The sequence below is a fragment of the Epinephelus lanceolatus genome, chromosome 23, assembly GCF_041903045.1.
Source record: "Epinephelus lanceolatus isolate andai-2023 chromosome 23, ASM4190304v1, whole genome shotgun sequence".
Taxonomy (NCBI): Eukaryota; Metazoa; Chordata; class Actinopteri; order Perciformes; family Serranidae; genus Epinephelus; species Epinephelus lanceolatus.
In genome coordinates this window covers 18,178,839-18,203,656 of record NC_135756.1, presented here as the reverse complement: position 1 = coordinate 18,203,656, position 24,818 = coordinate 18,178,839, and the positions used below count along the sequence as shown (strand labels likewise).

Here is a 24,818-nt window from a genome sequence, read left to right as displayed (position 1 = left end):
ATTAAATTAGGTTAAATCAAAATAAATTTAAATAAAATTTTAAAAATTGAATTAAATTTGGAATAAATGTACATTACAAGAAAAAGAGATAATGTTTGGCCAAATTCACAATTAAGTCAGTACAGCACCTTATCCTATTGGTATTCTAAAATAAATAAGTAATTACAGGAGCCCATACATTTAAAAACCTGTCTGTTTTTACATGGAGTTCTGTCAGTATATTTTTCATTGAGTACACTCTCATTAACCTGTCTTGTGGTTGAGGTGGGGTGGGTGGAAGTGGTTTGAGCCAAGATGAAGTTTTCATTTTTTGGATCCTTAGCTCCATCAGGGATTGCTCCTAAAAAATACAACAGGTCTGATGGTAAAAAATTGTTCAAAATGATAAGTATTTCTGTATGAATCCCTTTCAAAGAAAGGCTCTCAATATGTCATCCACTGCTGTTTTCAGTGATGCTAATCATTAGCTACATGATAGCTACACTTTCTGGGCCTCCAGACTGAAGCATTTCCCAGTTTCATCATCTCCTGTCTTCCTGTGTTTTTCCATCAGCCACCTCCAGATGTAGATACGTGACAAGTTGAAGAAGAAAAGCCAGCTCAAAGTTTCATAATCAGGTATTGGACCAGGTCATGATGAGGTGATGGAGCTCTGCTTCTTCCCTCATTTGAGGTTTTGTTTAACACATCAGAATCTACCATAGTGTCTCAGTTAGGCTGATGTGGTATTCATGATTATCATACTCATCAAACCATTTAGTGGCCCTTAGTATGGGGCCTGTCATCCAGGGACAAGTCACATGCCACTGAGCAAGATGGGATGTTAATGTCACATGTATGGATGCATCACTGATCACAGCTCCCTGCTCTTTTATTCAGGTTTTGATTTGTGACTCTCTGTATATGAGTGGATCCTGCAGCCTGTAACAGAGGGGGCATGGCAGGGTTGTGCAACATGCAACTGAGTCATTCCTCCCTGAGGGCAGACATTTTCACCCTGCTTCATTACTGCAACAGGCAGGCTCACGTTCTCTCTCTATCTCTGTGTGTGTGTGTGTGTGTGTGTGTGTGTGCGCGTGTGTGTGTCCAGAGCAGATACACTCATCCTGTTATGTCCTCAAACATGCAGCTTCATGCTCTGCCCTCCACTGCAGGCGCATATGTGTGTAAGACAGAATATAACTGAGAGAGGATGGAGGGAGGTTATCGGTTAGCAGCGAGGAAATAAGACCAAATGTGAGGAAGAAAGATGGTGTGTGTGCATGTGTGTGTGTGTGTGTGTGTGTGTGTGTGTGTGTGTATGTGTAGGGAGCCTCCCTCCATTGGGGTTGTGTATGGGCTTGTTACAGCTACATTCCTCCACTCAGCTGCTTCTGAGAAGCACATTCCAGGAACAGAGAGATAGAAAGAGAAGAGAGAGTGAGTGAAAAGGAGGAAGAGAAGAAGAGAGGAAGATGAAAGAGGGGGAGGAGGAAGAGGGGAGAAAGGGAGGGGGTAAATGAGGCAAAGAGGATGGACATGAGCGAGTTATTAGGGAAGGAAATGAGAATATTAATATGATATGTAATTGATCCCTGTTGTGACCTCTCTTCTGCACGGAGAGGTCAAAGGTCAGGGTCAGATAAAGTACAGAGAAAATACACGCAGTGCTGAGAAAAGGAAGGGACAGAGAGAAAGGGGGGTGGATCCCAGGAGGCTATGCGGTCTTTTCTTAAAATATTATTCCCCATACAACCATAACACACACACACACACACACACACACACACACACACACAGTGAAGTGGAGTACTCTTTGGTGTGTGTTCATCTCTTCAGTCTGCTTGACCTGTTTCCACTGAACCGTGGAGGAAAGAAACACATCTCACCACAAACATGGACACACACATCATGATTCAGCTGCATGATTACACTCCTCTACATGTACACACACACACACACACACACACACACACACACACACACACACACACAACAGTAAATGGTAGTTTATTGGATTGTAAATAACACAAGCACATAAGATAACCTCAGAAATAAAAATTAAAACATCAGGTTTAGTTAGAACCAGTGAACTACATCTACTAACAGCCACTTTATTAGGTACGCCATGCTAGTACCCGGTTGGACCCTTTTGCCTTCAGAACTGCCTTAATTCTTGGTGGCATAGATTCAACAAGGTGCTGGAAACATTTCTCAGAGATTTTGGTCCATATTGACATGATGACATCACACAGTTGCTGCAGATTTCTCGGCTGCTGTAGCCCATCTGCTTCAAGGTTGGACGTGTTGTTGATTCAGAGATGGTCTTCTGCAGACCTTGGTTTTAACCAGTGGTTATTTGAGTTACTGTTGCCTTTCTATCATCTTGAACCAGTCTGGCTATTCTCCTCTGACCTCTTGGATAACATACTAAATACATTAGACACGTGTGCAAATCTGTTGGAGCAGCCAGAGTGGGAGACTCAGATGTGCAAATTTACCATGTGCATGGTTACTGAAGGAGCAAAACAGAGTGGAGTCTGGTTGGGACAGAAACTGTAAAGCTGGAGTTAGACAGAGGTGAGGTGTTGTAGAGAGTTATTGTTTTGGACAGGAAAGATTTCCTGTATCCTCGTGACGGCCAAGTGGAACCAGTCTGTTAGAGAAAGAGGTTGCAGCCCTAACGTCCTGTAACACACAGCTAAGGACCTGTTGACAGACTTCATGTTGCGTGTGTGTGTGTGTGTGAGAGAGAGAGCTCAAAGGTGAACACACACCCCTGTTCATATCAAAGTGTTAGCTGACTGAGTTTTAAATGGACCAATTCAGAGAGATACACTTGAGAAGAGAATAAAATAAAAGAGGGACAGAAAAGAGAAAAGGGATTACAGCGGCAAATCAGCTGTGTCCCTCACGTGTGGTGAATGAAGAGGGGACACAGACACAGACAAAAAGCAGAGACAACATAAAATATTTACTGAGGATAACAAGCAAATAAGTTTAAAGGCAAGAGCAACAAAAAGCAGTTTGTGTGTGAGAGCCTGTTGGCTCAGTGACAGCGTCCCTGCTCCTTCTCCCTCTTCCTCACACTGAATAGACGGGTTTGTTTGTTGTCACTGGTAGAACTAAAGGAAAACAATGTCACTCGATTCCCCTTCTCTCCGTGTGTGTGCTTACTGGAGGACAGTTAATCGTGCATAAGTGTCTATTGAGTTCCTGTCCCCCTCGACAGCTCTATCTAGAATACCAATTTACCATTTGTATTTTCTCCTCTTCTCTCCATCTCCATTAATCTGTCCTTCTCACCAGTTTGCCAGTGAGGCTACATTAAACTGAAATGAACTGGACACACACACACACACACACACACACACACACACACACACACAGTTACATATGCACCCTTAGTGGAAGTGTTTCATGATATTTGCTTCTATTTCTGGTCGCATCTTAATCCAGATTATATATCTGACCCATTAATCTGTTGGCTGTTAGCTGCCTCTTCACTCTGGGCTACACAAACGTAAAGATAAATTCACTGTAACCTGCTCTCTCCTGTGTCTCCTGACAGAGTTCAGATTTTTGAGACAGCGGAGCAGGTCAGTGGCTTCCCTGTGTGACTGTATATACTGTATATGTGATGCCCAACACCACGGAAAGGAGCTGAAGGAATTAGATGGAGTGCCACCTGGACCTGTTACATAACAGAGATGCTTTCACATTAATGCATCAATGATTTCATTGCAGGGGAGAATTCTCAGAGTGATGACTAAGGACAGGAAATCCTACTGCATGACACTTGCAAAAAATGGTCTAGTGATGGGCGGATGGAGTCTTTTCACAATAGTGGTTCCTTTGATTTGATACCTGTAAATTTATCAAACCAAATCGAACCTTTTGAGTTTGATACCTTTTGCGAAATACGGTCTCTTCATCCATGTTCATCCGCTTATCCGAAGCCATGTACGGGTGGCAGCAGGCCAAGCAAAGCACCCCAGACGTCCTTCTACCCAGCAAAACTTTGCAGCTCCTCCTGGGGGACCCTGAGGTGTTCCCAGGTCAGATTAGATAATCCTTCCAGCGTATTCTGGGTCTGCCCCGGGGCCTCCTACCAGTGGGATGTGTTGGGAACACCTCCAACAGGAGGCGCCCAGGAGACACCCTGATCAGATGCCCAAACCACCTCGACTGAACCCTTTCGACACGAAGGAGCAGCAGCTCTACTCCGAGCTCCCTCCAGATGTCCGAGCTCCTTACTTTATCTCTAAGGCTGAGCCCAACCACCCCACTGAGGAAACTTATTTCGGTTGCTTGTATCCTCAACCTCATTCTTTCGGTCACTGCCCAGAGCTCATGACCATAGGTAAGGGATGGGACGTAGATGGACCAGTAAATCGAAAGCTTCTCCTTCAGGCTCAGCTCCCTCTTCACCACGATGGTCCAGAACAGCACTTGTATCACTGCAGACGCCACACCAAACCGCCGATCCATCTCACGCTCCATTCTACCCTCACTCATGAACAAGACCCTGAGATACTTGAACTCCCTTACTTGAGGCAGTAACTCTCTCCCAACCTGGAGAAGACAATCCACCATTTTCCGGCACAGAACCATGGCCTCAGAGTTAGAGGTGCTGATTCTTATCCCAACCGCCTCACACTTGGCTGCAAACTGCCCCAGCGCATGATGGAAGTCACGCTGTGATGAAGCCAACAAAGCCACATCATCTGCCAAAGACAGATATGCAAATCTGAGGTCACCAAACCGCTGATAGGTTTACATGAATCAAGATCAAATATTAATTTTAATGCACTGATTCAGCATCCCACAGTGTGAAGGAAGTCTATGTAAGTTCAAAAGAGTTTGGGAGAAAATACATCTTTTCTGAAGCGTCTTGTTTCCACATTACAACCATTACAACTCAGAGCTCATGAACACAATGACGTCAGAAACACAACCATCCAAGGAGTATGTGAACGCACCATTGGCGAGGGCTAGTTGAGTCCGATTTAATCAGTCCTCGCTTGTTCATTCAGTGCCTTTGCTGCACTATGTTACAACATGTTTGGGACTGAACACACAGACATTCGACTGACTGACTCAGGTACACATCAGATATTAATATGATTAGTTCAAAAAGATCAACTCGTTCATTTTTGCCCATCATTGCTGTGGTCTAATGTCGCCTATGTAGCAACTATTTTAGGCAAATCACAGTAAGGATGTATGTAAGAGTATGAAGTTAGTCATACATTATTTTGAATCAGAAGTTACAAATCAGATATAACTCCAATGGGTAAGCTGCTAGAATAGCTTCTATTCAGGGAAATATTTGTACTGTAAAACTTCAATTAAAAGCCTAGTCCCTTTTACTAGCCTTGTATGACCACATATTTTGACAAATCAATGCCTGTCATAATTAGATGCCTGGTCTGGTTGCCAAGCAATTATTTTTTTAATAGAAGTGAACACAGTTTAGTCTATTATCTTGAACAGATTTTCCACTAAATAAAAATTGCAATACGTTTTGTTGGCATGACAGGAAAATAAAAACGTAACACAAGTTTTGTATTTGAGAAGACAGTCTTTAATAATTTAATAGACAAGTGTTGTCAATTGAGATACATGCAAGGGCGTACATTTTGCTACAACATTGGACTTCTTCCTAACCTTAACCTCGAGATCTCTTTCTGGTAGAAAGCCCATAAGGAGAATTTCTCCCAACTACTATCCAAGTTACAAATACTTTTAACAAAATGTGAGAAAAACACCTGATGACTGTGCTTATTCATGTACAGTATATGTAATTAAATGATGAAATACATTTTAAAATTGAATCAGTATGCATTAATTCATACATTTGTTATGTATGACTTTTAATTAAATTAAATTAAATTAAATTAAATTAAATCAAATTTTATTTTATCTTTTCTCATCTTATATGATCTTATTTTATTTCACTTTATTTTATTTTATTTTATTTTGATCTATTTTATTTTATTTTACTTAACTTTACTTTATTTTTATTTTATTTCACATGACTTTACTTGACTTTATTTTATTTTATTTTACTCAACTATTTTATTTTATTTTATTTTATTTTATTTTATTTTACTTTACTTTATTGTATTTTATCTTATCTCATCTTATTTTATTTTACTTTACTTTACTTTAATCTATCTTATTTTATTTCGATTTACTTTATTTTGATTTATTTTATTTTATTTCATTCTACTTGACTTGACTTTATTTTATTGTATCTTATCTTATGTTATCTTATTTTATTTCATTTCATTTCTTTTCATCTCATCTCATTTTATTTTATTTTACTTTGCTTTATTTTGTTTTATTTTATTTTATTTTATTTTATTTTATTTTGTTTTATGCAGTGATTTGGTAGGGTACCACTGGCAGCAACGAACTACGTCAGACCGACAGACACACATTATGTCCAATCAGACTTTGGCTATTTGGTTGAGCGACATCCACGCTAGCCAATAGAATTCTAATTTCTGATACCAGCTGCTCAATCACAGGCCGCTCTATCCTGGAAGGGGAGGGCCTTGTTCTCCCTCGGCTTTGCCCAGTCCGGATGTTCCCCAGTAGCGAATAACGAGCAGCAGTGTGTGAATGTGGCAACTGAGGTAGACAGGGAGGGGTACATAGACTGACCAGACCAGGTTTTTTTTGTCTTTTTCTTTCTCTTTCTTTTCTTACCGAGCCAAGTGTTTCCTCTTTACATGACGCCACGGTTGTAAAGTAGTTTGTAGACGTGAAAGCCCGACCGCCGCTGCCTTTTCTTGGGACTAACCGATATCGTTGTGAAAACAGCCCAGAAGAAAGAAGGAAAGGGGGAAACAACATGGGGCGATTATAAAAAAAAGGAGGTGTTGTGTTATGAACCGACGATGACTCTCTGGGAGGATCCGTGAAGCTTATTTATTTTTATTTATTCTCCCTCTTCCCTTTCCCTCGTGTCCCATTTTTGGTTTATTTTTGATTTTTCTCCTCCCTTGCTACTTTGGGAGGTTGGTTTTTTTTTTCAAGGAAAAGGCAACGGGATACGTTACAAGAGGACCGAAGGATGGACCAAGCCGGCATCCTGAGAAAGTTTATCCAGGGGGTGAAGGCCATGAGCGAGGGGGACGAGGAGAGGGGAGAGGACAACTTCGGCAGCGACTTTATGGTGGGTCACAATCCAAACGAGCACACCTAGCCTCCTTTACCTCACATCTGTCTCCTCTAAACCTCCCTCCCTTCTTCACGTCCACCTTTTCCTCCACACTGAACCTCCATATCCCACCACCCCTCCTCCTCCCCGTCTCCTGGTTCCCTGTATCCCCCAGGAGGTGAGGCAGGGGCGGCCACACTGCCCTCTTCCTTTTCCTCCCATTTCCAGGCTTTACATGGCGGCCTAGCATTGTCTCCCAAACCACAGAAACACCACCGGCTCCTGTGTCTTTAAAATGAAGAGACAACAGCAAAACAAGACACATTCACGTCACTTTTCAGCCTCTGGGCTCATTTTTCACATAGCATATTTGGGATAGCTTAGCTTGGACTGTGTTAAGTGCTGTGTTATTGTGGCTTACTGTCTGATTGTAAGGATACAGTGCAATGATTCATTGTCCTCCCTCATACTCAAGAAGCAATGAATATCCACCAAAAAATTGAGCTTAATCATATGTATCATCTCCTGTAATGCACCTGTAGTATTACAATGCACAGTCTATTGTTAGAAATCACTATAAAATATTCATAGCATGGCTGCGGTTGCTTATTTAGTAGAAGTTTTGGGCAAATATGTCCAGTAGTGGATGACAGATCCACCTAAACACATGTATTTGCTAAATACAATTTTCCCAGTGTGCAGGCTGAGTGCACTCAGTTTATTTCACCCTAGTCTTCATGATGGTTGGATTTAGTGCAGGGATGTTGTATTAGACTGCATTGGTTTTTGGCAGTGTGTGACAAATAAACTGGCAACTGAGTGTATACATTAGAGGAGCAGTGTGTAAGATTTAGGGGGATTTTGTGGCATCTAGTAGTGAGGATTGCAGATTGTGACCAGCTGAAACGTCTCCCAGTTAGGATTCCTTTGGTGTCCATTGTTCAGGAGGTTCTTACCGGGAGCTGACTTATCCGCAGAAGTCTCTTCCTCTACAAAACAAATGGAGCAGGCGATTAAACTGGTTAAAACACTGAATGAAGCAGTTTCACCTTAGAAGTGAGGATAGCAGATTGCGACCAGCTGAAACGTCTCCCAGTTAGGATTCCTTCAGTGTTCATTGTGCATGAGGTTTTAACCAGGAGCTGAATTATCTGCAGAGGTCTCCTCCTGTCCAGAACAAACAGACCAGGGATTTAAAACCGATAAAAACACTGAATAAAGCAGTTTCATGTTAAAGATCAGCGTTTCTCTTGAGCGACCAGCCCAGCACCTGTTTAATATGTGCTCACCCTTTTCGTCCAATGACGTAAAATCCAGATTTTCAGGAGGTTTTAACTGGGAGCTGAATTATCTGTGGAGGTCTCTTGCTCTCTAAAATAAACGGACCAGGTGATTGAAAATGGATCCACACTCTGATTTAAGCAGTTTCACGGTAAAAATCAGTGTCTCACTCCTATGCTGTCGAGCTGCCAGCCCAACATCTGTTTAATCTGTGCTCACCTTTTTTGTCTGATGACTCAAGATCCAAATGCTCAGGAGGTTTTAACCGGGAGCTGAATTATCCGCAGAGGTCTCCTCCTGTCCAAAACGAACGTGGCAGGCGATCATAAATCGATTAAAACACTGAATAAAGCCGTTTCACGTTTAAAAAAAATCAGTGTTTGTCCAATGCTGTTGAGCCACCAGCCCAAGATTCAGATGTTCAAGAGGTTTTTCCTGGGAGCAGAATCATCCGCAGAGGTCTCTTCCTCTCTAAAACAAGCAAACCTGATGATTTAATCCAGCAAAAACAAAATGAATAAATTGTTTCACGTTAAAATAAAGGTGTTTTTTGGACACATTTCATCTGGGAGGGGCTGCTAGCTACAGGTGGCCAGTGCAAAAATCCAAATAGCCCCATCTAGAGCCAGTGTTTCGTTTGTCCATTACTGTAGAAACATCAAAGTGCAACATTGCAGCCCCCATGGACGAGGATCTGCTCCCTATGTAGATATAAATGACTCATTCTAAGGTAACTTATAGTATTGTCTTATACTTTCTTACCTGTGGAAAGAGCCTTGTAAGGTGGACAAGAGGCATTCATATTTTGTTTGCCTTATGATGACCGCTGACCCGCATACGTTTACCCACACTGCATCACTGGATGTTGTTGTGTCGCAACTCCAGGCTCAAAATAGGTCTTGTCTCAGGCTTGTGAAATTACTGAAATAGCCACAACCGGAATGCTACTTCTGCAATACCATTTGCATCATTATGTGGTTATTTTAGTTTAATGGCTTTGATGAGGATACATTAGGAAACGAAGTGCTAACCGGAGGACACATGCACATTTCATTTGTGAGTTTAAATGAATGAAACTGTTTGTAAAGCCTCTAAAGGGTTCAGATAAACTAGGCCTCAGTGACAGTGGAACAAGTGGCAGCAGCAGATTGTAGGTTTTGGGTTGTCTTTATGGTTCACATTATGTTTCGGAGAAGTTTAATGTTTGTTTGTTTGCTTGTACTGCAGTTTGATTGTTTGGGAAAGAGGCTAATCAGCGTCAGAATGGTTAACTTTTTCTCTTGGTGACTACAGTTGCAACACACACACACACACACACACCATTCTCCTTACTTCCCTACTTCATGCAAGCTGCTTGCTGGAGCTTGCAACATTCTTTCTTGGCCCATTTCATAACATTTTGTTCTGGCTTTAAAACTGGAGCTTTATCGACTCCCGGGCACTCTTTGGATAAAAGCTACACCATTTGTCAGGTCCCTCTCACTGGAATTAGGTACAGAACAAATTCTGAAATAAGAAAAACTCTGTGTATGTGTCCAAGTGTGTGCTGATGACTTGGCCTGGCCTGTCCTTTGAGCATGTGTTTCATAAACTAGGGAGGTGGAGGACGTTGTGCTAAAACAAGACCACGCGGGGCGTTGGGCTGTATGAGAGGCGTTGAGGAAGTGTTTTATGGATGAGGGGGGGAGCAGTGCATGTGATCAGAAATGAAACTTTTCTGGAATTTCTAAGTTATAGCCATTTAGTTTGAGTAAATACCAGAATACCAGAAAAACCTGGTAGTCAGAGCTCATTTTTATTGGCTGCTGGTTCCTCTTAAAAGTCCAGTGTGAAGCATTTAGAAGCATCTATTGACAGAAATAGTAAATAATATTCATAACCATGTTTTCTTTAGTTTTTAATCACCTGAAAATAACAATTGTTGTGTTTTTGTTACCTTAGAAAGACCCAACAGAGTGGGTTCTCTTCCATGGTGTTTATTTATTTATTTTTTAAGATATTATTTGGGCTTTTTGGCCTTTAATGTATAGGACAGGCTAGTGTGAAAGGGGGAGATAGAGAGGGAGTGACATGCAGCAAAGGGCCACAGGCTGGAGTCGAACCCGGGCCGCTGCAGCAACAGCCTTGTACATGGGGCGCCTGCTCTACCACTAAGCCACCGACGCCCCTCCATGGTGTTTCTGAAGCAGCCCAAAACGTACATATCAAATACTAGCTCTAGATAGGACCATTTGCGTTTTTGGCGTCGGCCACTGTAGTTCTCTTGCACACTTGGCACACAGGAGAGGTTTCAGTTCTGCAACCTCACCACTAGATGCCAGTAAATCCTCCACACTGGACCTTTAATCTTAAATTCTTTGTGTACAGTTGACAGGGTAAATATAGGGTCTTCTTTTAGCACCACCACACCTCTCATTTACAACTTTATACACATCCACGCCTTGTCAAACTGCCTGCTACAACCACAGCTCTCCACTGTTATACAGTAGAGGGAACTCGATCTTGTAGCTTGTTGTTGAGATAGAAAATAGTTTTTAAATCAATTTTCTCAATTAAACATCCCTCCAGACTTGTTGTCACTGAAAATGGCAGCCTTTTAATAATGTTGACATTTCTAAATCAGTCTGTTTAACACAGCTGAAGATTAAGATTAGGCTACACTAATATTATTAGTTTTAAACTCTTTGCAGAATTAGATTCCAGTGGTGGCAGCGTAGAATTGTTTTCAACTCATTTGATCCAGACATTTTCAATAACTCGGCAAAACTTAAACTGTCTCTTCCCATTCTTGTTGTCTCAACATAGTCACCGGCTGTTATTGTAACCAGTGTTGTAAAGAATGTAATTCAAAGCATAAGGCATATTGTATAGTATATTCTTATACTTTCTTACTCATGGATAGAGCCTTGTGAGGTGGAAAAGAGACCTTCATCATCAAAATACCATATATTCTGAAAATGACAGACTTTTAATCAGGGCTGTACCGAATAGTTTGAAGCTTTATTCATAATGTTGACATTTCTAAATCAGTCTGTTTAACACAGTTGAAGATTAGGATTGGACCTCACTAATATTATTAGTATTATACTATTTGCAGAATTAAATTCCAGTGCTGGTAGGATTGTTTCAATCTTGTGTGATCCAGTCATTTCCAATAACTCCAGAGTGACGTAAAGTCCAAAAGTGAAAATTTATTTAAAAAAGAGAAAAATAGTCAGGTCCAAAATGACCAAAATGTGTCTGTCTAACAAAACATTTTCACTGTGGTCAAAAAAACCCCAAAGGGAGGCACGCACCTGCATTAACGGGGCAGTCCAGCAGCAATCCAACATCACCATAAATTACATTTATTCGTCAAAGAAAGGTAATTCAATAATAAAAAAAAAACGATAGGAAAATATTTTTACCAAATACCTCGATATCAATACAGGGCGCACAATTCCTTGTCTCCCCAGTTGCTCATCTTTACAGTGTCTTTCAGGTATTGCATTTCCCTCTTGCTACTAGCTGCTCACTAATTCCTGTTTATCCACCGCCAGTGGGTCGCACGTGCGGCGTCATCAACAGCTCCTCCCATTGCGGAAGGCCGCCTCGGTTTGTTTAAACTAAAAGGGTTCCGCCAATATGACTACCCTACGAGTCGGAAAATTGGGCACCTCGGATCAACTCGCCAATCCGGCTCTGTGTGTCTAAACGCTGTCAGCTTGCCGGCAAAAGGGCCCAACATTCGCAGAAAATCTGGCAGTGTAAAAGGGGCTAAAGAGACAGACAACCATTCACACTCACATTCACACTGGACTGTGGGAAGAAGCTGGAGTACCAAGAGAAAACCCACCCTGGGTTCGAACTTATGATATCACGATATCCAAAATCTAAGACCATATCTAGTCTCATACTATGACATTGATAGTATGTCATTTTGCTCCCAATGCAAAAGAAAAGGACATTTGGTACAGGCCTACTTTAAATCAGAAACCCCCTTGTTAAACTAGCAGGACACCACTGACTGCTCGTTGTGCCTTGTCTTCATGTGATGTCTGTTCAGTTTCCTCTCAAATGAACTTTATTGGCATGAAACACAATAATTTCTTTTTACAGTGAAACATATTTCCTGTTTGCCTTTGGGCCATCACACATCCCTCCAGACAGTAACACGACTATAAAACAGCTTATGTAAACGTCATTTTTCTGCCATAGAAGTGCTCCGAATCGAACTGTCTCTCAAATCCAATTATTCACAGTAATGAAGTTATTTTTGTGTGCAAGCAGACTTGCTGAATGTCCGCTCTATGGCGTTCATGTAAATGGTTCTGGGAGCTAAGTTTGCTCTCGGCTGGCAACATCTGCTGGTGAATTAAGAGTTTCATCTAAATTATTCAGCAGACAAACCAGCTTGTAGACAAGAAAACTTGTTCTGATTGAGCCCAGGTGGGCCGTGCGCCAGTGTACCAAGCACAATTAAGACTCATCAGCCACAGCCAACGTGTAAGTAGGTGCTTCGGCTACTGTCATACCAATTTCTGGAGCCTTATGTAGAGCTTCCAAATAGCTGGAGTCAAACTTGCAACACCGCAAGCGCATGGGGTGTGCTCCCTTGTGCACTGAGTCACCAGAACACCCTGACATAACACCCACTTTAGCTGCCTATTGTTGTTTATATATAGAATGTGTTTTATAGGCATAATTACAGTGCTCCGAGAGGGCAACAAGTCAGATTATATGCTTTGTTCGCTACTCTTTCTGCAGCTGTGTGATGGGACAGGAACGCTTGAAATTTTTTCCTGCCTGCCACCCAAATGTGAGAAATGTCTTGTTCTTTGGTGACCCATTTAGGTTGAGTTTCGTTTAGTGGTATTCATATGGACACACAACTGATCTAATTACATGGCACATACTGCTGCATGTGGTGCGAGTACATCGGCGCCCCATGAAGTGCAAAGTGACAGTCTCGAGTCTTGAGTTGAAGGTGTAAATTGGACACATTTCTGTCACAACCCTGGTGCTATAGTAACCTAAGAGCTAGATTACATGCTGCTGTATGCTCTCACAAAGCCAGTATGTGCTTATAATTGTTTCCTTGACCCTTCGCCTTTTTCTCTGATGAGTATAGTTGTTCATCAAGATTTAAGCTTCAACAATGACATCATGCATCATGTAATCAGTAAAAGACACAGGCTATGATCATTCTAACCAACCTGGTCTGATGATGATCCCTAATTCAAGGGGACACAAATGGCATGATGTGTATCGTTGAGTCCTGAAGTTTGTCTTCTGACGCAGGTTCTGCACAACTGGGGCATCTGTGCAGTCACCGGTTCCACAAAACCAAACAATGGCAATCTTACTTGTTTCACAAGGGTAGTTATCAACTCGCTCTGTCAACCCACGACTTTCCAAACCAGCTATTAGAGCGCTTATGTAAGAGAGCCAGAGTTTTTTTAACAAATCGAGAGTTCCAGAGACAACGTTATGGACATATCCAGAGAAGATTTAAAGTAAATGAAACATTTCGGGACGATTTACTCATTACATGCAGGTGTAACATGATTTAGACGGTTACTTGCAAAGTGATTTGTCCAATGTGTAAAATCTGTTTGTAAAAAGAAGAAATGTAGAGGAGAGTCACCATAATTGGAACATTTTTCACTTTTCACTCTTTTATTTAGAGACGTTTTTACCTACAGATGTAGTATCTTCAGCTAAACAACCTACATGTGTCTATCACAAATTACTCCAAGGGAAAACAAGTTGTGAGAATTGAGCCGAAAATGGATGCTGTCCGATGTCACAAATGAAGTGCATGTGAATCTTAACTGTAATAGGGTCACTTGCGGTCGCAACACAGCCAAAAAAAAACAAACAAACAGCCTTCAACAAATAGTTTCAAGGCAAATCAACAATATGAACAATATAATAAATGTTGTTTTCATATCTAGATTGCTTAAATCACTGAACTCAACAGGCCTATATTTGGGACAGGTCTTTAATTCCTTTGACACAAAACTGTTGCTCAGCAAAGATGGGAAGTACAATCAAATCTGAACCAGTATCAATTAGGGCTGCAACGATTGGTCGACTAATTGATGACTAATCGACTACTAAAATAATCGCTGACTATTTTAGTAGTGGACTAATGGGTTGGAGTCATAGAAAAGCACTATGAAAGTACCTCAAAATACTCTTATTGCAGCTTCTTATGTTCAGATATTGGCAGCTTTACACACTCTCCCATGACGGTGAACTAAAACCCTTTGGCGTGAGTGTGAAACAAGACATTAGATGACATAATTTTGGGATTTGGGAGAGACAGACCGACATTGTTCAACATTTTAACACATTTTTCGATAAAATGATAAGTCGACTAATGGAAGAAATAATCGACAGATCAGTCGACAGTGAAATTAATCATTAGTTGCAGCCCTAGTATCAATATTACTAGTATGAAAATGACGCTTTAAATAACACATTAGTTATTATGTTACGTTATGACACTTACAGCACTCGAGGATTATGGCATCTGGCATCCCGACACAACATCACTTCATCCGGTCAAAACAATATTCACAATGATGATTGATCCTTACAGACTAAAGGAATTTAAGTAACTTACTGGGTAATCCAGGACACATATTCTGACTTTATGATAGTTTCAGAGGAAGGGAATCAACACTTGCTTGCACTTGCTGGTAAATCTGAATGACTTTCGTTCTTCTCTGGTGCTCGTGGTTTCAGTAAAATGAAATGAACCGAGCTAACAATGTGTAGCGTCTTCATACTGACAAAAGTTTAAGCTTTTATATTTGTATATGCGATCTAAACAGCCAGCTAATGTTAGCTCAAGCGGGTAGCCAACAACCTGGTTTTAAACATCCAAAGAACTTCTATACAAATGAACTGCTTGGTAACCAGACAAGTCGACTAATTGAGACCGACCCTTATTTGTCAAAATGTGTAGCCTCACCGAGCTAGCAAAAGGGAGCAGGCATTTAATTGGGACTAGGCTTTTAATTGAAGTTTTACAGTATACAGTCTATATACAAAACATGATACAAATGTCACATGTTGAGTTTAGAGACCACCAAAATCATCCACCCAGGATGAGGTGTAAGATGTAATATATATTTGTGATGTGTGATAATCTTATTAAAAATGGGATAAAACTATAAATTAAATAGTTCAACATTTTGAGAAAAGTGCTTATTCTCTTTCATTCATAGAAGAGTTTTTATATTTTCACTTAGTGAGACTATGAACAAAACAGGAAACAACATCAACACTGACCTTGCGCGACATTTGATATATACAGTGAGAAAAAGGCGGCTGCCGGTAAAAATGTTGTTTCAACAGGGCGTGTGCTGTGGACAGTAAAACATCAAGTAGCAAGCAGCAAGCTGTCGTCAACTCTCCAGCTTAAAGCACATTTAACTACTGAGTCCTGTATCGTGACTGACTACACACCATCCTAAAGCCTTTAGCCCTGCAATTCTTATTCTGCTAGATAAGAAATGTATGAAATGAAATTAGCTCCCTTCACTTTGGGCCCTAGAGTCTTTCCGCCCACTTTGACAGCATGAATTTGCGCATCAGTGTTGAACTAGATGCGAGAGCTCAGCGTGGGTTCACTTGACTGCCATGAGCGAATCATCTGATGTCGACACTTGCTTTTAAACGAACTGAATAAGGTGTGTGATTGTGTTGTGACCAGACCCTTCCAAAGTTATATTGCTGACTCACAAATCTGGCTTTGTGGAGCGAGCTTCAGTGATCTATGGGGACAACGCTAAGTGCCTGCTGTCGTGGAGGCTGTATTCTGCTCTTCAGTTTTGATGTGTCACTTCCTGAGGGGAGATGAAGTGTCAGTATTCAACACAGACTTTCACTTGGGCAAAGAGAGAAGCAGTCAAAAGACACCTTTCTTTCTTTGTGTCATGCATAAGCCTTATGTATTTTAGTATTTTGGTTGCACTGTTGTGTTTGGAGTCAGGTTGATTGAACACACAGCTGCTGATAGACACACAAGCTGCAGGGATTGAGCTTGTGACCTCTGTTATGGGAAACCCTCTGTAACTAGCAGGCCACTAGCAGCCTGAAAGAAACCTGCTATTACAGAAGACTTTTATCCAAAATACAGTGTTGTGCACATGCGTTTTTGCAGGGTTGTCCCCGGTGGCAGTGGCTCTCCAAACCCTGGCATCGTGCTAGTACTATCACACATTTAACTTACGCAAAAACATTGTGCTGAGAGCAAATTTCTTTAAACACATTGCAATTTTGGCGTCTGTTTATATGCCCCCATGTGGCACAGGAACAGACGTCTGCATAAGAACAGATGCCTGTATATCGCGGCCTATGTTTACGATAGTAGGAGACACCTTGTTTATCTTAATAGAGGTGTCAAAATTATTTCACAGGTCCTGCAAATGTAGCTACAAAGTAGTTGAAGTTGTGAAAGTAGCATGATGTAAAGACAGGAAATACACCTCATGGCCGGAAACGAAATCTGATCTGTGTGATCAGATGTTACCTGTGATACTGTATCTAAATACACTGAGATAAACACACACCTAGTTGCTTTTGAGAAAACTGGGCTGAGCAGTATAGTCTAGACAGGGTTTAGACATAGGAGATCAGCCTGTGTGTGTGTGTGTGTGTGTGTGTTGCTGCCCCACCTTTGCGGGCAGATTACTCCCAAGCTGCACATCAAAGAAAGCGAAAAAGTGCCAACACACACGCTTCTCTAAACATGTGTCCTGTCAGACAGACATTAAACACTCAGAGGGGAGGCAAGAAAATGAGATGTGACAATGCCTGACATGCTACTGTGTGTGTTCGTGTGTGTGTGTGTGTGTGTGTGTGTGTGTAAATGTGTAGCTATTTCCACTGTCACCAGGGGGCTTCCCCTTCTCCTCTCTGCATTTTAAGTGCCTGCACACGCATGTGAGCCTGCAGCACATGATGTGGATGCTTTTATGTCCATGTATTACACAAGCCCACACACACAAAGGGCTTCATCCATGCTAACACGGTTTTGTTTTAACATGCATAACTGTCGCTATGTTTACATGTAGTGTCCACACTACTGCAGCGTTTTAAACCCCCTAAAATGGAGACCTTTAAAACGTTGCTGACCCCATTTTTGTGTGGAAACGCCAGGGTTGTGTTGTAGTCTGGATGGGCAGACACAATGGAGCAGACACCCACGTTCACCTCCCAGCTGGGTCTCGGTTATCAGTCGCAGTGTCAAGCCGAGACAATATAGATAGGTCTGCTTACCTGTTGTGATTTTATGATTCCTGTGTGGGTACTCCTTTCCCATCGACATGCTCTTCTCTGGCGATGGATAACGCTCCTGACACTGGTCTTATATGTAGCCGTATTTGCTTTGCAGCGACCCCCAATCTGTTTTCCGCTGCCTTGACCACCTTACATCCAGGTCACACTGCCTGCGTTGCTGCCTGCCAACTCTATCTTTCAGCATTGAGTTTGTCTCATATAAAAGCCCTGTAAAAGCCCACAGAAACACTTGAGGGCTTTTAATATGAAACAGGACAGGAAACAAGACTGGTAGTGCATCCCTGCCTCTTCAGATACAACTCATCCATGGCAATTAGGGTGCTCTGTGTAGGTGACAGCATCATGGATCATGTTCTCCAGGAAGACCTTTAGCACAACATGGGTCTCCTGGTAGAACAGACCGGAGATATGCTTCACCACGGTGAGTCAGAGGGGGATAGTGGTCTAGGTGATTCCCTGGATGTTATCACGGAGGGCTTCCTTTACCAGGTCCTCTTCCTTCTTTGTCTCCCGCTCATCTTCTCTGATTAGCCCCTCTGTTCGATAGACTGCTGCCTCATTTAGGCTGCATCTTATTTACAAGTTATTTTAATTTGATAGGCTCAGGATGCAAAGAGGGTCATAGCGTTTGCTGTTTTAATGTCGGCGGTTATGTGGCTATTTAAAACACATGTCTGGTAGTTGTTCTATATGGCCGGAGTCCTGGAATATTAACAACCTTATTGGCAGTCAAATAAATGAGCAAATAATGATTGTAAACTCTGTAGCTGGTTAAAATATCCGCCAACTTCCATTCCTGGCTAAAAAAAATGTGTGTGTTAATATGGCTGTGTGCTTTTATTAGCTTGTTTGTGTGCATGGGTGCAGGGTGGTACACTGCAGGGGTCGGGCTGCTGTTTTTCTAAGTGTGTGTGTGTGTGTGTGTGTGTGTGTGTGTGTGTGTGTGTGTGTGTGTGTGTGGTAACCACTGTAAGCCCGCCTTGTGTTACTGTAACAAGACTTCCCAATTTCCTCTAGTGTGTCACAAGCCTCCTTCTTTCTTTACCCGCCCCCCCTCCCACGGCTTAACCCAGAAACCAGCCTATTGCCCCTGAGCCGGGTGTTTCTTAAAAGAGACGCAACATAATATTTCCGTTCTGGAGTTGTGTGTGTGTGTGTGTGTGAGGCTTTACATGATGAAAGCTAGCTGACCCACCAACAAGGACAAAGAACTTTACTGATCAAGATAAGGAGACCTCACACTCAAACGCTCAGGAAATGCTGCGGTGGTGCCCTGTAATGTGTGACTTACGTGAAAGGAAATGGCTGCATGGAGGAGTCATTTTTGCCATGGAAACTCAAAAACACATCACACACACATTAAGGTACACCCATAGAAATATTTCAGTAGTATATGTGTGTCCTTATATCTCTTTTTGGGCACCCTCACTATATTAAATTAATATAATAGCAGTGAACAAACACAGAAATGTCACATGAATGCACAGGAACACACACTTGAGTCCAGACAGGCGTTGACTAAGAGTGAGAGATGTATAAAATCACAAAGGTATGTCGAAGTGACAGAAACAACACACTGACCCCCCCATGCTGGCTGTGAATATCAGAGCAGGGAAGTGATTAATACATGCACACACACACACTAAACACACAATGAGCTCCTGTCCCTGATGATTGGGATTACATGCCGTTTGTCCACATCTGCTTCCTGCAGCAGGCCAAGCTCCAGAGCGGGAAATGACCACCAGGCAAATACTGGTAAATGTGAACTGTGTTTGCGTAGTGTGGCAGTGAAGTCAACAATTTTGACTTAAATTCAAACATGTCAAACATCTCAGGTTGTGTGTCCGGGCACCAGAAATGTGCCGGCAGCTTAGTGCTTTCTGTAATAATTTCCCAGCTGATGACATCCATATATATAGCCATATATTTTTGAACTCCTGCAGTGAGTTTTAGAGGGTGTTGATAGTTTCCTGCTCATTTCAGAGGCACAAATAGTAGTGAAGACAGAGGGGAGATCATGCTGTGAAAATGATGCCATTCTGATCTTCACAGGCAGAGTCACATGGTGGTCATTCTGTTACTTAAGCCAGGAGATGGTCGTCTGGTTACCGTTTTTCCACATCTCCCACTTCTGTTTGAACCACTCATCTGTTTCTCTACCCTCCATCTCCTTTCCCATCACATTGTTCCCCCTGCCTTTATTTTCACTGTCCTCATTGTTTTGTCTTCTGACGTTGTAAAAACCACAAACACAGTGACTCATTATTCAAAGGGAGCGGTGTGTGTAGGTTTTTCTGTGTCCATATTCTAACATACAGCATACTGTACACAGTCTGTGCGCTGTACATGCCAAGCTGAGATTTGAGGTCCAAGAGGAAGTGGGCACCCAGAAATGACAGCGGTTTTTAAATGGCTGGTTGAATCACAGACTTTCAGATCAGGCCAGGTGCTTCCTGCAGTCAGCGTGGCCGTATCGTCGACCACATTCACACAAGATGCGTTTGTAATCACGAACACAGACGCAGGTTAGAGGCTGATACATACGCTCACATGCCTCTATTTTAGTCCGCTGTAGTGCTTTTTTGAGGGCAATAAATCCTTTTAATTTCTTCTGGGGATATCTATTTATAACATTACGTTCCTCTTTTTGTGTCGTCGTATTCTCATGTCAGACTGCAGCCTGTGTGACTTGCAAAACAGCATGCAGCGATTTGGTCCGATGGTTCAGGAATTGAAAACGAAACAGAAAAAGGGAAGCCTGATGGCTAATTAAAGGAAAGCGCACTCTGCTCTGTGCCAGTGAATGATGGGTTGTTAACAACCTCTACATGTGTGTGTTTGTGTGTGTGTGTTCATGCTAACTCATGCTATCAGTGCTCCACTGACCTATATTGGCCAGTAGCTGTATAGCGGAAATGACTGCACAATGCATGTGTGTGTGCATGTTTGTAACTGATGCTAGTCGTCGGACATAATCTCTGTCCGGATCTTTAGCTAATCAGGAGGTCTCAGGTGCACACACACACACACCACACAGTGCTGGACCCCTGACTAATACTAAAGGTCAGGGTGGGGTTTCATGTTATTTCCTCAGTGATTGAGTCTGATTATTCACCTCTGTTTACTGTTACACAAACAGCGGACACCTGACATGGGGGCCTGTTCTCTAGTCGTGTTCATGTGTTTTAGATGGAAAGAAATTCTTTGTAACATAGGTCAACATGTCAAAGGAGTCACAGGCCTCTGTTTATCATTTGGCTGCCGGTATTCTCCGTCCATAATTCACTGCTAAAAGTCAACTAGGGCTGCCCCTGACTAAGAATTTTCCTAGTCGACCAACAGTCGTCATTTAGGGCCATTAGTCAACTAGTTGCCTGCATGTTTACGATTAATTTGATTATTAAATGATATATTTTGGGCAGGGGGAACACAACGGTTTGAGTTGAAGGTGTGAGAAAGAATAGTATCAGTAACATTGTTAACACTGTGCTACATTACAGATAAATACAAAAGCGTACTAATGAACCTTCATTAATATAGGCCTATATTTTATCTACAAGTGCACGTCACACACTGAGTGAGCTGCCTGTTAATGACGCTGTGGGCTAATGGGCATGTAGCTACTTCCATGTTTCAGATGATACGTCATGTTTGTAGTTGACCAATGAAGATGAGTTTACATATCACCTTGGGTTTGTCCTTCACCTTCTCAAAATGATCCCACACTTTGGATTTCCTGCCCGACATGTTATTAACTAGCCTGTGGAATAACCGCAGGTACCAGCCCTGGAAACTAGAGGCTGTACTTTTTTTTTCTGCGACTAAGCGACCAATGAAATTTTGGCGACTAATGACCTTTCTGGTCGACTAACGTCCGGCCGACTATTAGGGGGCAGCCCTAATATTTTGTTTATTTAAATGTAAACAGTGTTGGGGCACTGCCGGACTATTTATTGATGGGGAATAGTAGTGTCCTGGAGTCTCCACTGGTTTCCAGCCTTTATGCTAAGCTAACTGGCTGTTTGCTCCACCTACATATTGAACATACATTCACGAGGGTGTGAAAGGGAGTAAGTGCATTTTCCCGAATGTCAAACTACTCCTTAAATGCTGCTGTTTATATCATAACAGTGTCTTTTCACAACTAGTTTTTAATTCACGTAATTAATATATAATGCATTCAGTGTTTGGTGCCGTCACATTTTCTGTATAGCCGAATATGACTTTGCACCTTACAGCTTTTTTCTGATTTGGGACACAATGCCACATAGGGAGAAAGACAAGCTGCGAAAACGCCTGTCAAGCTTATTGAATTGACAGAGGGCGAGGAGCAGAGTGACAGGCTCATAGAGAGCCATACAGGCCCCTTTTAGTCTCTGTGCTGTAGCAGTGCATCTTTTCCCCGCATGCTCGCAGCGCGGGAGATTGATTTTTCTGAGAGCATTGTAAGGGGTGACCTATTTTAGCTTATGTGTGTGTGTCTGCATGGAAGGTGACCGTGGGTACAGCCCCTCTGCCACCAGCCCTCGACACCCCCACTTCCTGGCCACACACACAAACCTCTCTTCCCATCGCTTCTGCAGGAAGAGCATATTTTCTGCCAATCAGTGCTTACTGCTGAATTCAAGGAAGAGAATGTGTTTCTGTGTGTGTGTGTGTGTGTGTGTGTGTGTGTGTGAATTATTCAGTGTGCCAGTGAAGTACAGCGATGCTGACTTATTCAGCCAGGAGACAGAAAGTAGGTTGGACCCACTAACAACTACAGTACATCTCTCTCTCTACCCACATCTACCTCTGTGGCGCTCTTCTATCTCCGTTGACATTTTTTAATCTTCATTTCCTCTTTCTTTTTCTAATCTTCTTTTTCCATTCTGTCTCCATCTGTCTGCCCAGTGACTGCCCCGACAACCCCGGGCCATTTTAGGCCAAGTCAAGACTCAAGTCATTGTGAAGAAATGTGTCTGTGAGCCCCCATGACTCAGTCGCACCCTGAAGGGGGTCTGTGAAGTCAGCACTGGGCTTCTGGGGGCAACGCCCTGTGTGTGAATGTGGCAGTGGTAGTCGAGCGTTCACAGGAAACTGGCCAACTCAGTCATGCTACTTCACTCCTCTGTCTGATAGGAATCAACAAAGTAATAAGAGGAGAAGGGACGTGCATGAAAGTACCAGGAGCTATGTGAAATATTTGTCATGAATTTAAAGATTTGTGCTTTTAGTTCTGGGTGAAAAGAGAGATGAACACTGGAAGCATCAAAAACAGATAAAACGTGTATCTCAATAAACCAGCCTTGTTAGGTAATCGAGCATGCCACATGATAATACTGCGTCTCAGTGTGTCCGAAAAGGCCACGTTGAACTCTTGACCAAAGTGCAAGTGAACATCATCTACCAACAGATGTCCATCAGCTGTTAAAATGTGGGTAATCCACTTCACACTTTCTGCAGACTCGACCACAACAGCGCAGCGTAGGTGGTTTCAGTTCGTTATTGGCTTTGAGAGGTGTGAAAACCATATAAAACTTTTTTGATGAAAGTTTCTAGTGCTTAAGTAACTTCCCGTTCCTGTGAGGAGTTTCCTGTGATGATTTGAGCCTCTGCATTTGTGCATAACTTACTCATAAGTGTACAAACGACAGGGTTAAAAAAATGCAATGATCGGTTGTTTAAAAGTACAAATCTGCTCAACCTTTACTGTAAAGTCAGTTTTTATAACTGACGTATATATATATGAAGCAGAAGTGCATACCTTTTGGTCATTGTGGGATCTGAAATAGGCGGATTTTTTATTTTACTCTCTTTGCATCATTGTATTTAAGTAATAAGATATCGTGAATTTTTAAAGCAAAACTGGTGTCTCGCGTCTCAAATGTGAGGTTTTGTTGTATTTGTATGTATTATATAATTGTAATTAATTGATTTTTTTCAACTGCCATGCCAAACAAGCAACATGAATGTGTCATATTGTGATAGGCATATCATGGGGGCTTAAACTAACTATGATTTTCATTATAATATGATTTTCTTGATGAATTGATGATTCATTTTTTTCTCTTAAGTGACAAAAAATAGTGAAAAATACCCCAAATTCAGAAATGTACACCATTCAGTGGCGCTAGGTTTTTTAATATGAGGATTTGGGGTTTCTCTCGTATTTATATCAATGTATATACATTCATATCACAAGTTTTCCAAGCAGAAAAATAAGAACAGGTTCATTTCTAGCATGTCAAATGTGAAGATTTGCTGCTTTTTTGCTGTCTATATTGTGTCATGAAGCAGTAAATAAAAAATATCTTTGGGTTTGTACTGTCGAACTGGACAAAGACAAGAGAGATGAAAAAATGGAGATTACCAATGAAGCATTTGATCCATATTTTAAGCCAAAATGGAAAATATTCACCAGTTAAAGCTTCTCAAACATGAGGGTTGGCTGTTTTCCACTATATTAGTATATAACGTTAATTTAATATCTTTCAGCTGATATGCAAAACAAGCAGTGAAAATATTCTGTCACAATTTCCCAGAGCCAAAGGTCATGTATTTAAATAGCTTGTTTTATCCAACTAAGAGTCCAAAATCAAAAGATATTCACTTTATTATCACGTACAATAATGGAAAGCATCAAAGCCACATATATGACAAGCTAGAACCACCAAATATTTCCCAATTTTGCTTGAAGAAAAAAATGACTTAAACGAATGAATTTATCATTAGAATAGTTGCAGATAATTCTGTGTATCAACTTAAAGAATAAATGACTTATTGTAACTGATATTGGCAGTAATCCATAGTTGCAGCCCTACAATATTGGACAGACTGATAAGAAGAATAAGGAAGAAACAGACATGTAATTTTAAGATTGATATATATCCTCCTTTTCTTTTCTCTTTTCCTGTCAGTTGTTCGTCATTTGTCGTCATTTTGGCGAAACTGATACCCCGCTAACAACAAATATGAACTGAATAGACGAGTACACTCAAGTCGTGATAGATACAAGGATGTTTACTTTTCTTTGCCCTCTTTTTCTGCAACCCCCTCCTCCGCCATTCAGGACAGAAGCTAGTGCGAAGCGACAGAGTGTGTAAAGAGA

The 24,818-nt window shown here is 41.6% G+C and overlaps 1 protein-coding gene across 4 annotated transcripts in view; it reads left to right on the top strand.

The window, feature by feature from the left end:
- The first annotated feature begins 6,482 nt into the window (after window positions 1–6,482).
- The window catches only part of ptpn12 (protein tyrosine phosphatase non-receptor type 12), an 84,283-nt gene continuing 65,947 nt past the window's right edge, over window positions 6,483–24,818 (top strand). Inside the window, exon 1 of one of the 4 annotated variants that reach the window (XM_033614637.2) lies at window positions 6,483–7,165. In XM_033614637.2, the coding sequence (XP_033470528.1) occupies window positions 7,064–7,165 (102 nt within the window). In that variant the 5' untranslated portion in view covers window positions 6,483–7,063. The remainder of the gene's footprint in view (window positions 7,166–24,818) is intronic. The other 3 variants (XM_033614639.2, XM_033614640.2, XM_078165145.1) reach the window with 3 other exon arrangements.